Source organism: Anopheles bellator, chromosome 2 (assembly GCF_943735745.2).
Source record: "Anopheles bellator chromosome 2, idAnoBellAS_SP24_06.2, whole genome shotgun sequence".
NCBI lineage: Eukaryota > Metazoa > Arthropoda > Insecta > Diptera > Culicidae > Anopheles > Anopheles bellator.
In genome coordinates this window covers 53196652-53209313 of record NC_071286.1, presented here as the reverse complement: position 1 = coordinate 53209313, position 12662 = coordinate 53196652, and the positions used below count along the sequence as shown (strand labels likewise).

The following is a 12662-nucleotide window of genomic DNA, read 5'->3' as shown; positions in this document are numbered from 1 at the left end:
CGCTTTTGACTGTCTTTTGTTCTACACGCTGATGACAATATAAGATTGGGAACTAATCATTTCGATCAGTTTTCGTCGAATATAGTTTTTATAGGCTCGTTTTCCGATCGCCTCTCACGCTGTGCTGTTTGGTTTATTAAAAGAACACGGAAACAAAAAATGTAATGTTTTTAGATTAAAATACGACCAACCCTATCCTGTACCGACTTCCGGCTAAACTGTGAACAAATGACGTCGCCACGAAAATTCTATACGACAGTCACTTCCTTCATTTGCTGCCGCTGCTGGTCGCGTTGTAGCCCGTCCTGCCCCAAGCGTTTAGATTCGGAACAATGATACGCCTTTGACCGTTTTCGCGCTGCAACACCTCCATCAGACTCATGCTAGGGAGCCACGACTGAAACAGGAAATAAACAAACTAACTAAGACCGTCCGTTTTGAGGGGAAAATCACAATGGCCTACCGTGAATCGATCGGCAGTCGCGACGATGTTCCGATTCGGTTCGGCATCGTACGCAACCGACTCTACGCCAAACATGTGGCACATCTCGTGTACCACGCGCCGCTTTTCGCGATTCATCACCGGAAACGAGTGTGAACGGGACTTTTGTTTGCTTTCCTTGGCCAGCTTTACCAGCTCGGTTAGCTTCTCGTGAATCATCTGCACCAACGCCGAATCCTTTTTGGCGTACGTGCGCAAAAACTCACTATAGTTTGGCTGCAGTTTCGAAGGAAGGTCCGGATTTCGAATCTGCAATGCCATGGCCAGCCGACGGTTTCGCTCAAGCAAGCGACACTCGTCGTTACACTCCAGTCTGCAAGGGGGGAGAACGAAACAAAAACCAGTTATAACAATCACGGGAAATCGCCCATTGTTCGAAGACGTACGTTTTGTTGCTTTTCGGCCGGGTCGATCCCAAAATGTCGCTCAATTCGACCGAACCTCCGCGCTGCATTTCCTGCACCGACGAGGCAAGCTGCACCGAAGCGATCCGACGATATTCTTTGGAAAAGTCGTGGCACGTACGCTGCTGCTTCCGATTGCCACACTCGCACGTTACCTCTACCGATACACGACAGAGAATTTTATCCACCGGACAGTCACCCTCGTGACACGGAGCGTTGCACGGATGCCCGCAGCCCTCCCGTTCGATCACACAGTTCTGCTTGCAGGCGGCGCCCTCCACCGTGCACACATCCTCGTGGCAAGGACGAATACACTTGTGGCGTCCGCAGCCGAGTGGCCGCGCGCAAGGCATTCCGCAGCTGAACGATTCCTGATAGCAGGGAATGGTGCGGCGCTGTTCGTGCTTGCCGTAGCAGTATTTGGCCGTCAGCACCACACACGGTGGACAGTCGCTTTCGGAGTGGCAGTTGTGCAGTGGTGCATGCTCACACGAGTGCCGCCGTGGGCAGGGACGATCGCAGGCCGGTTTCCGGGTCCCGCATGCCACCGGCGGATAGATCACGTTCGCTCCGCATTCACACGTCAGCTCATCGAACGACACACGGTGGCAGGGTTGGCAGTTGCCTTTGTGGCACGGTTTGTCGCAGCGGTGCCGGCCGCAGGACAGCGGCAACGAGCACGTCTTCGGACAAATATGGTCGATGTCGATACAACACAGCTGGTTGCACTTGTGCTTCGCGCAGTTACGCCGGCGGACGCATCGCTTCTTGCACCGTGCGTCATCGGCACGCGTCGTCAGCTCCTTGCACTTCATCGGCTGATCCATATTGCCACAGCGGCACTTGACCATGGTCGATTTTTTGCACGGCGGACAGTCGCCCGCGTGACACTGCACTTCACAGCCGTGGTTTGCTCCGGGTGGCCCACATTTCAGCTTGCGACCGCAGATCCCCGTGCAGGTGGGAATCGGATCGAGGCAGGACGTTCGGCTACCCGGCTCGAGCGCCTCCCGTCCACACGGGCAACTGAGAACCCGTTCCGGAGCATCGGCACATGGGTCGCATTTTCCCTCGTGACACAGTCGCCGGCACTGGTGATTGCCGCAGCTGAGCGTTTTGGAACACAGTTCCTCACAACCATACCATACGGTCAGCAAATTCTCCTCCGTGCACGCCACCTTCCGCTCGTTCTTTCCACAGTGGCACTGGTGCTGTACTTGCTCCGGGCACTTTTCGCAGTCCTCCGGGTGGCAGCGTTTGTCGCATTTGTGAGCCCCGCAGTTCAACGGCTTATCACACAGCGCACCACACACCAGAGCATCCTTCAGGCTGCATTGCATGGATTTTTCCAACCGACCACAGCCGCACCGACGCTGCACCGTTGCCTGGCACGATGGGCAAGGGCCCGGATGACACAGCAGCGTACAGGGATGACCGCACAGCTCGCGCCTCCCACAAACCTCACCGCACGAATGAGCCAAATCGTTGTGATTATAGATTGGGTTTTTCTGCTTCCCGCAGAAACACAGGTACTCCCGAGGGACCACTTTCGACACGTTCTGGCACGCCGGACATCGCCAGCTCCCATCGTCTCCCTGGGAGCTCGTGGCCCAGCGCGTAATGCACCCGAGATGAAGTATGTGGTAGCAGCTCCCGCACGACCACACCGGTTTGGTTGGCTTCACGATTTCACAGCATACTAGGCACTCGAGACGGTAGCACTCGATCTCTCGAATCAACTTCTCTCGCTGCGAGCACTTTGACAGCGGTGTGAAGGATTCATCCACCGCTTGCTTTGTTGCTGGTGGGGCTGCCAGTGTCGGTTGGTTATCTGGCCCGAAACTGGCCATCTGATTCTGCTGAGTCGTCCGCTGCTGACGGGTGCTGCTTTGGCGTGCCGGAGGGTGGCCTTCGTCATACTCGTCGTCTCCGAACGTCGCGTTGCCACCTCGCAAACGGCCACTTCCTGCCTGCGGTTGATTCGGTCGCCATTTTCCACGCCCCACCGGACGATCATCGCGCGTGTGCCAACCGTTTCGTGGCTTAAGGCTTTCGTTCCGACGCGTACGACCACTTCCGCCCGAGAGCCGGTTCGAAGAGTAGTAATTTGAAGGCCCAGGAACTGGGGCACGCTCCTCATCGGGCGGTGCACTCTGGGGAGGACAGAAGTCACCACCGTCGGTAGGGGCAGCTGGCCCCCTATTTGGTTGGTGTTTGCGCGGAACAAATTCGGCTGCGGTTGGCGTTAAGTTGGACGTCACACCACAATACTGATACGTTGGGTTCTGTAGCTGCACTCTGGCGTTAAACTGTGAAATAAACTCCTCGAAGCTGCTGCCACCGTGGGCCGAATTCGCTTCGTTCGTGGCCATGGCGCTGCGTGGTTCTACGAACCGCGAGGGCCCGCGGGCACCAAAATACCCTTCGCCCCGATTAGTGCTCCGCTCTCGTTGGTTAGTCTGGTAGGCGAATTACTTTAAACATAGAAATAAAAGCATATTACAATCGATGATGAAATGTACATGAAATGTATATGTGAAACATTTTCAGGTTAGCCCGAAAGAATGGTGCTTTCGCGGCAAGCGGACATTGCGGCAACCGGTGTTCCGGCCTCAAACTTACCTCGCAAATGAAACCAGCGGGACGTAAATGAAATGGAAATTAAAGTTGAACTACACAAATCAATCTGCTCTGCACGAACGACAGCCTTGCAAAAGAAGGCTGTTGAAGAAGCTTGTATGACATTTGACATTATGACATCTGCGCAGGGCTGTCTAGAGGTCGGGTCATTGAACGGTAAACTTATCAAATGTCCGATTGATTGGGTTTATTTCATAGCAACAGAAATCTCGAAATATTCGCAGAAATGTTCTTGCATATTTTGCGGTTCGAAGAAATTTACAATCATCTCATTCGAATCGGTTCGCATTGCCATTTTACTCAACCCTGCCCAAAGGGCCAGAGCTATTACTTCTTCTTCTTCTTCTCCTTCTTGAAACATTCTTCGCCCTCATTAGACAAACGTGATGTTGTTTTCCGCGGAAAAGTGTCTGAAACATTGGTTTTAAATTGGGGAAACTAAGAAAATTACTTCGAACTAAGAATTGGTCGATACAAATGCAGTCATGGTTCGTTTTCCGGTTGTTGCGCCGCGCAACAGAATGTTTAGTTTAATTAGTTTGTTCTCGATGACAACTGCCACAAACAGCTGAGCTGAGAATAACGCAAAAAGTGGGTAAACAAAGAACGATCGTGGTCGTTCGGTCGGTCTCGTTCGCTGAAGAAGGTACAATTCGCGCAAATCCTTGAGCCAATGTGATTTTAAATCTCACAGTGTGTGTTGATTCGTTTTTGCAACTAGTCGTATTTCTAAGTTAATTCGTACCTAGAACAATGACGTGGGAACACCTGGAACGAGGGAGCTCGCCCGTCGATTGGTGTGAAGGAAATTATCTCGTGTCCCCGGACATTGCGGAATTTGTGAATACGGTAAGAGCCTTGGTCGCGATGGTTCGAAAATTCCTTAATACAATAAATACCATTGCCTCACGCCACACGCCGAGCAGTGCGAGTAATTTTCCATTACATAATGATAATTAGCAGCGTACTGCACACGCTGGCTCAGTGCGTATCGAAACCGGTAGTGATGGCGCCTGTTTTACCTGTTTGTCAGACAAATTATTACCTCGAGTCTGGAGATTATAATCACCGTTTGATGAACGTAATGCCAAACGCTTAATAGATCTGTTTTTCAACTTTATTCCAACACACTTTCCACAGATAAGCAACGTTTTGTTCCTGCTCGGTCCACCGTTTTTAATTTATTTGTTCAAAGATTATGGGAAGTTTATACAACCCGCCATTCATCTCATTTGGGTGCTGTTGATCGTCGTTGGCCTATCCTCGGCTTACTTTCACGCCACGCTGAGTTTGCTGGGGCAGCTGCTAGATGAGTTGACGATTCTGTGGGTTTTTATGGCCACGCTGAGCCTGTTCTGTCCCAGGCGTCACTTTCCGCGGATCTTCAAACGATCAAGGTAACACGCTGTGGTTGGTTCGTTTTAATTCAAACATTTCCTATCCTATAACCCGTTTTTGCTCGTTCTATAGAAAACGCTTCTGTGTATCAATGACGCTATTTTCTATCGCTGCCACTGCGCTTTCATTCTATCATCCGGCCATCAATGCGTTCGCGCTTATGTTTCTAGCCGTGCCGGCCACTTACCTGCTTTATAAGGAATTAAAAATGTAAGTATCCGGAGTGTAACACTAAACTACTATTGTTGGACCTCTGTACCTCTGACTTTCCCGGTTTTAGTGTTCAAGATAAACGCGTGTATCGGCTCGGCGTGAGAAACACCACCATTTTGATGATCGCTATCGTTTGCTGGATCAACGATCGCATTTTCTGTGACACGTGGTCGTCGATGAACTTCCCCTATCTGCACGGCTTCTGGCACATACTGATCTTCATTTCGGCCTATCCGGCGTGTGTGTTGTTTGCGTACTTTTTCGTCAACGACGAATGCCCAGAAAGTCGCCCCACGCTGAAATATTGGCCACGGAATGATTTCGAGCTCGGCATACCGTATGTCTCCATAAGCTACGGCAAGAAACGCGATGATGAAATTTAAAATGCAGACAACTGCAGATACAGAGCTTCTCTACGCATGCCAAAAAACACAGACACTTCATTGCCTGTCCACGACCGCTGGACATTGATAGCGGCAACGAAGGCTGTTATGAATCTCATAAAACTACTAAAGCTCGTAAGTGTAAAATAATTTCTTTTAGTCGTGAAAGGTTGTGAAGTATTTAAAAGGTTATTGCAGTAAAAGAGTTTATTGGATATTTTAAGCTTGTTTAAAACCGGTTTGCACGAACCCAGCATTGAGGAGCAGTATAGATTTTGTTTTTGAGTAATATCAGCGCCATGGCACACAACTCGTCAATGGGGCAAGATTTTTAACCGTCTGGGAAACAATAAAATCAAAAGAAAAACACATTTGGTTCCGATAGAAATCATTTAATAGCAACTATGTAAAGTGAAAAATATAAGTGGTCAAACACATACCTGTGTTCCCGACATCGAACGGTGATAACCCGGTCGGTTACCAGTGCGCATGCAAATACTGATACAGCGATGGGGCTGTTTTTCGTTCGCATTAATTCGAGATTCAATTACATACAACAACGACGGTCGTTGAATTAGTTATCCGAATCGGAGCCAAGAGTGCACGACGTGTCACACGAGTTTGGAAAATGCTTCTTCGTCTCCGCCCGGTACACGGTCACCGAGGGCTGTCCAGTAACACACATTTCGCCACGATAGACAACCGAGTTCTTGTCCGTCTCGTAGATTTTCACCTCGTACAACAGTTCCGGTTTGGCCATCAGCAGCTTCAAACTGTCCCATATGAAGATGGCCACGTTTTCCGTCGTGCTGGGTAGATTCTTGAAGTATGCCACATCCTTGTCTAGATTGCGATGGTCCAGCTTCTTCATGATCGCCTGTTCCATCGCCTTCTTCAGGTCGGTAATGTTCATTACCATACCCGTTTTGCTGTCCACCGGACCGTAAACCGAGACTTCCACTGTAATTCGAGAACAGAACGGCGCCATTAGAAACAAATAACAGGCTGAAACAGCGATCGCTTGCTCACCGGTGTAGTTGTGTCCGTGACCATTGGGATTATTGCACTTGCCGTACACTTCTCGGTTAGCCTCGTCGCTCAAAAACGGGCTGTGTAGCCGGTGGCTCGCACTGAAACATTCTTTTCGGGTCAGGTAAATATGTGGCCGCGCAGCCATATTTTTGGTCGATTGATTGAAACTGGCACAACAGATTTCTTGGTCAGCTCAAGGTAACACTTCGGTGGTCAAGGTAACAACAATCCACCTGTTGATCTACGATGAGAGTGAAAAACTTTGATTCTACTCTTTTGCTTTTGGCTGTGTCAACAAAAATGGCCTCGCGGAGGGATCAAACTGCCGGACTGTCGGACTGTTTAGAATGTGAAGCGTTTATAACCCGCGGCTGAATGCTTCCTCTTGACAGCTAGCTACTTGAGTGTGTGTGCGTGCGAATGTTTTCTTATTTTCGTCCCGATATTTTGACAGCAGCAAAGCAGCAAAAGGTTCGGTGCTAACCTTCGACACGGTTTTCTGCGCTCCGAGGACCACCGGTTTGTATTTTGCTGAAAGATGGTGGCTTCGTCCGACACTGGAGGCGTGAAGCCGATGTCCATCACGGGTCGCATGGTCCGTGAACGCGAGCGGCTTCTGGGGATGAGCGCGGAAGAACGGGCCTGGAGAGCGCAGTGGATGAAGGATCAGAAATTATCACCGAACGAACCGAAATACGTGCCGGAATATTGGAGGGAGCGATACAACCCGATCCGTCGTGCCTACCGCGCTCCGCTAGATCTTGTCCAGAAGTCTCTGACTCCCGTCATTGTAAGTTCTGCAGAATCGGCTCGATACATGATCCGGGCTAACGTTATGTAATGGTTTCTCACTGCGCCCGTTTTCTACGCTCTAGGGGCTTGAATGGGCACACGCAATCCGCTTCTGGACCGGAAAAATAGCTCTGAGCGCTTTCGCCATCCTTGCGACGACGTACTATTTCAAGTACAACCAGAACGTAAGTATCGTTGCGGAGGACAATGTTTACATTGGTCCAAGGGAAGCATGCCGCATTGTTTATGCTTTTGTGCGTTGCAGGATTGGACTCGCAAGGGAGGCTGGCGCGTAATTCATTCTCGTGAAGCGGTAGTGCCAGGAGATCCGGGCTATCCCAACTTCCCGAAGCGCGAGTCGCCTTCCGAATACGCCGCCAGAGGATTTAAGCAGTCTCCGATCTAAGATCTACCAAACTGTTCCAATGGTTGGTCTATTCGTATCTGTGTAGATAATAAATCGAAATGAATGAAACATCCTTAAATGTTACCGCTACGAATTCGATTATCCGATGAATTTCCCATAATCTGGTATAAACATTTTAAGCAAAAACAACATAATAGAAAACGCTTTGTAACGCTCACCATTCAGCTGGAAATTCGAAGCGTTTTGGACAATCTTACGCACCCTTCAGGAACGCCCCAACGATGGAAAGCTTTCGTTCGGTTTGTTCGTTAATTTTGACAGTAGGGGAAAAAGTGGTTTCGACGTTTGCCGGCTCGCTCTCGCCCACAGACAATGTAGCGCCGTTTCGTTCCCCCCTTCCGACGCGTGACAGCTGATTTCGAAACCCGGCCGTCACCTTTAGAGGCCGGGAACGCCAAAATAATTGGTTTGCGAACCTCTTTTCGAACCTACAAGCGAAAACCAGGGACCGGGAACGAAAGAGGAACGGAAAGGCAAAAATACGGTCACAAAATACGCTTTTCTGTTGACATGCCAAGAGTAGAATTAAGCCCGGAACAGAAGAAAGTAGAAATGGTTTCCCCCTTGTTGAGACAACTTGGGTAGTTAAAATCTGAATTATTCTGTTCTGTCTTGGCTAACAAAAAAAAAAAACTAAACTTTTCTGTCTTGGCGACGAAACGTGCTTCATCCTGCGCATAGACCGAAAGGATCAAAGGAAGCGGCCTAGCATAAGAACGCGGCAGAACCGCAGGGCGGGAATTTGCACAGTTAGGCGAACCGAAGCCCGATCTGGTACTCTGCTCTTCGTGTGCACGTTCTTTGGCTCCGGTGCATTTTCGTGGGTTCGAAAAGTGTTGTTGATGCCCTAGCTCTTGTGCGCCAATGGTTTACGGAAAACTGAGCCGGCGAAAGTGACCGTTGAATCCCGTGCCAGAGCCATCTGCGTTGCGCGTGTTTCGTGACCCCGCGAAGAAGCCATTCGGGAAGTGCTGATCGAGCGTGTGCCTCAGGCAGGCAGGGTAAATAAGGGCCCCGGGGGTCGATTAAAATCTAGCCACCTAGCAAGCACCGGCGCCTGATCACGGCTTATCGTCCCGCTCGTCGAGGCCAGGCGTGGCGTGGTGTGCAAGCCCGCTGTATGTGTCACAGTGACAGGCCGCCGTGCACCAGCGAAGTGAAGTGTAAAAGTGCGCGAAAAGCCTTTTGACGACCGTTTGACAAAGAGAACGGCAAAGCGAAGAAGAAACGAAAGTGTGAGTGGGCAGAATAAAAAGCTGATGTTGGTGCTGCCAAGGCGAGCAGAGCAACCTTCATTCTCGGCAAACGCTGATCGGATTTCTCCTGTCTGAAAGCGGATTTTCGGTGAAGACCGTGTTCGAACGAGCCTGCCGCAGCCTGCTGATCTCCCAGCAGCCCGTCGACCGATTACCGAACCAGGTCACCAGCTACGTGGCCGACTCATCATCTGCAGGACGGGTTTCGTTTTGCAGTAGGCGCAGTCTGCGCACGCCTAAGCCGATCACGGGACCGAACCGGACGGTTCAGCGCTCGAGCAACCCGCACCGGAGCGCCTCGTGGGAGCGAAGACGGAAAATATCCGCTCGCCCAATCGTTTTCCTGTCCGGCCGTTCTTTCGACCGCTTTGGCGGTACAGGCCAAAGTTCCGTTCTGAGAGCAGCGTGTTGGGCAGCGATTTGGGACCGACCGGAGACAGGTCCTCTTGGCCGCCGAGGACACACGGACACGGATTCGGACTGTAGCAGCACCGATACAGGCCCCCCATCCCGATAGGACGATGTGTGCTATCGAGGGGCGTGGACAGTGAGCGAAAAATTATGCGTAAGTGCGGACCGCGAAAGTGTTGTTCCCGTTGGCCGTAGAGCACTGGTGGTGATTGAGGAGACCCGGCTTACGACCCTAATCTAACCAGCCAACCAGTGCGCAGTGCAGAAGCCTTGGGGAATACTGCACCACTTCAGGCAAGCCAGAGCGGACGCCTCCTAAGATGGATGATAAATATGGGTAAGTGTGCCATAGGGACGGAATTGCGACACTCGGAATTGGAAGTGCAAATTTCTTTTGCAAAAGCTTTACCGATTGCCGAAGGGCGTCCGTCGGTGCCTGGGAATTCCGTTCCGGAAGGATGGTTTCCTTTCGGAGCTTGCTTTTCAGGGCCGTCAGCCGTTGCCAACTCAAGTTGCGGTGATTACATTGTTGCGGGTATCTTCCTGTTTGCTTCTTCTAATAATCGTGCGCCTATCATTCAACTTTGTCCTCCCCTGCGCACCCACTCGTGACGTGTGCCGTGTCGGATTCATGTCCCGAGCTTTAAGAACCACCCGCGTGGTTGTGCGCCGGGGTACTGCCAATGCTCTTTCGCGCTCACGTGCTTCCCTGGCTCTGTTGCTCTCTCTCGCGCGCGCGCTCGCTATATCGCATCGTGATGGTGTTGGGCCATTTAAAGGCACAGACGGCTCGCGGGGTGTAGCGCGGTCATTCGCGGGCATTTAAACCACGCGTCACTCGGGACTCGGTCCCGCGCACGCCATCAACATCTCGCGCTCAGTATCGAGCTCGGTCCCGCCCTCTCTCTCTCTCTTTCCGTCGCGTATTCTTCCGCGTGCGCGCCTGGTGGGCATTTAAATGACGACGATGGCACTGGCCTACTCAGTGCCGTGCCGTGCGGAAAGGAAGAACACTTCGCCAAGAGGAAATTCGCGGTATCGCCAAGAGGTTACGTGGTATGGCGGGAAAAAGCTATCGCGGAGCGACCGAGAGAGAACGATTGCTCTCTCTCTCTCTCTCTCTCTCTCTCTCTCCGGGCGCCTCCTCAGAACTGCGAGCGAGAGCGAAGCTATCTGCCCGAAAATGTGGTTAAGTCGCGCGCGCCATGGCCTGCCGATGAGGTAATGGAAAATGGAACGCGATAAAAGAAAGTGCAAAAGGCGCGAACGAACGATGAGGCGATCGCGCACGCGCGCCTATTCACACGTCAAGCTCTGCTTATGGCGGCAATCCGATGGCGATGTCAAACAGCGGACGTCAAATGTCTGTGCGGAGAGCGGCCAGAAAAATCGCTCAGCTTTCATGGAACACGCACACACATGTCGTTCTGCGATCGTCGACGAGCGTTTTCCCGCCTACGCGGAATCGGTGTTCCGTGCGCCCTGAAAGGTCTGGGTCAGCGGTTTGGTTTTGGCGCCTTAGCGGCTCATGCCACGCGTGGGGGGGCGCAAGATCGTCTGGAGTGGGCCCCAGAAATGGAGGCGCCTGGTGCTTCTTAAACGAAGATTCTGCCCCAAACAACAGCGCCACACTAGGTGAAGCACTGTTTGTTCATTACAGGACCAATTGGATGAAAGATTTTTGAATATATTTTTGCAATGCCATTTTATTTCAATCAGTCTAATTTGGTATACATTTTTTATTTTTAGTTCTGGCACATCGTACAAAGTGGCAACAGTGAATGTTTTTCGGCAGAGCAAAAATCGCAAACGTAAACACACGTCGGATGATGTCGCGGTAAGTGTTGCTTTTGTTTCATAAGTATTATCTTGTTTGGGTAACGGTGATCAATTTTATATTCTAAAGACTATGACAAAAGACAGTTTTTTTCCAAATGTATTTAGTGTTATTCAACGGGTTTTATATTACTTGAAAAAAATGCCAAAAGTACTTAAAATCTTAATGCAATAACATGAAGGACGTGTAGTACATTGCTTCTGATTTGTAATTAATTAATCAACAAAAAATATGCTTTGAATATATATAATATGAATGTATATGAATATGAAACAAAAATATAATAAGAATGTGATTCACAAAAAGGGTGGATTATGGATAATCTATTTTTTTTTTCGATATTTTTGGAGGTGTTCTTTTCAATTATACATGTTACATGTGTCACTTTACACCCCTAAACGCATTATTAACCAAGGGTGTCGTCCGTAGATCACGCTGCACCGAATAATCGGACTCTATGCGAAAGACGTCAGTTCGGAACATAAGTGCAAAACTTTAAGTTGGCGCTCGTCACAACACTAATAAATAATCTATTAACCAACTGCAAAAATATGATATCTCCAATATACTTTATTGCACCCTGCACATGCTAATCAACCTAGGAAATGTAAACATAAATCGGTAAACTCTTGATAAGGGAACGACGGGTATTGCCTACTGATTGCTGTGCCCATCAGCTGCGCGTATTGCTTTGCAACCCTCGGCTCGGCACCTAACACCTGTAGTGTGTTTTTGAACCGCGGGGGTGTATCAGTTCCTCAAAGGGTTAGGTAAATCGTTTTTGCACGGCAGAGGGGAGCCCACAGCAGTATTTGTTTTTGGTTAACATATGCACATTGCTCATGATTATTGATCACCAATCGTGGATTATTACTCCATAAGGGGCGCCCCCCTATTTGGCTATCCTTTGCCATTGGAAGTATCTTTTTTCCACCCGCACGCGTTGTATTGAATTGTCCTACACCCATGGTCACAGTTCCTTAACATTTAACCACACGCCAGCATGGTTAGAAAGTATCGATCATTAAATCTGCATCAAGTGACACTTAAAACCGATTTGTATCCGGTACAGTGATTTTTCGAAGCTGCGCCTAACAGTGGTCTGATTTGGGACTTGACTTCCTGCCCTCTGACACAGTTTCGTATTCGGTTTCATGATGGCGCTGGTACCTTCAGTTTCGAGAACAACCTTCTAGCCGCGCTGGCCAAGAAACTGTGAACCTTCGAAGCAGCATCTATCCATCCTTTTCGAAGCCCTATGAGCATCACTTACCTAAAGCGCGCATAACTTGTTTTTATATTTCCACAACTACCCAACAACAATCCCTGATCCTGTTTGTTGCGCTGGCCAGAGCCGGCCGAGTGGA

The 12662-nt window shown here is 50.0% G+C and overlaps 4 protein-coding genes across 5 annotated transcripts; 2 read left to right on the top strand and 2 right to left on the bottom strand.

The window, feature by feature from the left end:
- Positions 1-103: 103 nt before the first annotated feature.
- Positions 104-3602, bottom strand: LOC131210629 (protein shuttle craft). Its single transcript, XM_058203906.1, has 4 exons — positions 3529-3602; positions 889-3380; positions 464-815; positions 104-397 (listed from the first exon to the last, which is right to left on the bottom strand). Exons 2-4 carry the CDS (start codon positions 3276-3278, stop codon positions 269-271), a joined length of 2871 nt encoding a protein of 956 aa, XP_058059889.1. The 5' UTR covers positions 3279-3380; positions 3529-3602; the 3' UTR covers positions 104-268.
- Positions 3603-4070: 468 nt separating this feature from the next.
- LOC131210631 (alkaline ceramidase) lies at positions 4071-5902 on the top strand. The gene is made up of 5 exons (XM_058203908.1): positions 4071-4192; positions 4268-4395; positions 4687-4943; positions 5017-5154; positions 5225-5902. Exons 2-5 carry the CDS (start codon positions 4300-4302, stop codon positions 5538-5540), a joined length of 807 nt encoding a protein of 268 aa, XP_058059891.1. The 5' UTR covers positions 4071-4192; positions 4268-4299; the 3' UTR covers positions 5541-5902.
- LOC131210633 (6-pyruvoyl tetrahydrobiopterin synthase) lies at positions 5062-6842 on the bottom strand. Of its 2 annotated transcripts, XR_009156868.1 has the most exons (3): positions 6570-6842; positions 5981-6500; positions 5062-5879 (listed from the first exon to the last, which is right to left on the bottom strand). XR_009156868.1 is itself a non-coding variant. In XM_058203910.1 (2 exons), exons 1-2 carry the CDS (start codon positions 6715-6717, stop codon positions 6115-6117), a joined length of 534 nt encoding a protein of 177 aa, XP_058059893.1. In that variant the 5' UTR covers positions 6718-6842; the 3' UTR covers positions 5062-6114. The 2 variants fall into 2 exon arrangements, 1 of the variants encoding a protein (XP_058059893.1); XM_058203910.1 differs by having other exon boundaries at positions 5062-6500.
- Positions 6843-7018: 176 nt separating this feature from the next.
- Positions 7019-7844, top strand: LOC131209901 (uncharacterized). The gene is made up of 3 exons (XM_058203056.1): positions 7019-7362; positions 7448-7549; positions 7630-7844. The coding sequence occupies exons 1-3, from the start codon at positions 7111-7113 to the stop codon at positions 7768-7770; spliced, it is 495 nt and encodes a 164-aa protein (XP_058059039.1). The 5' UTR covers positions 7019-7110; the 3' UTR covers positions 7771-7844.
- The last annotated feature ends 4818 nt before the right edge of the window (positions 7845-12662 follow it).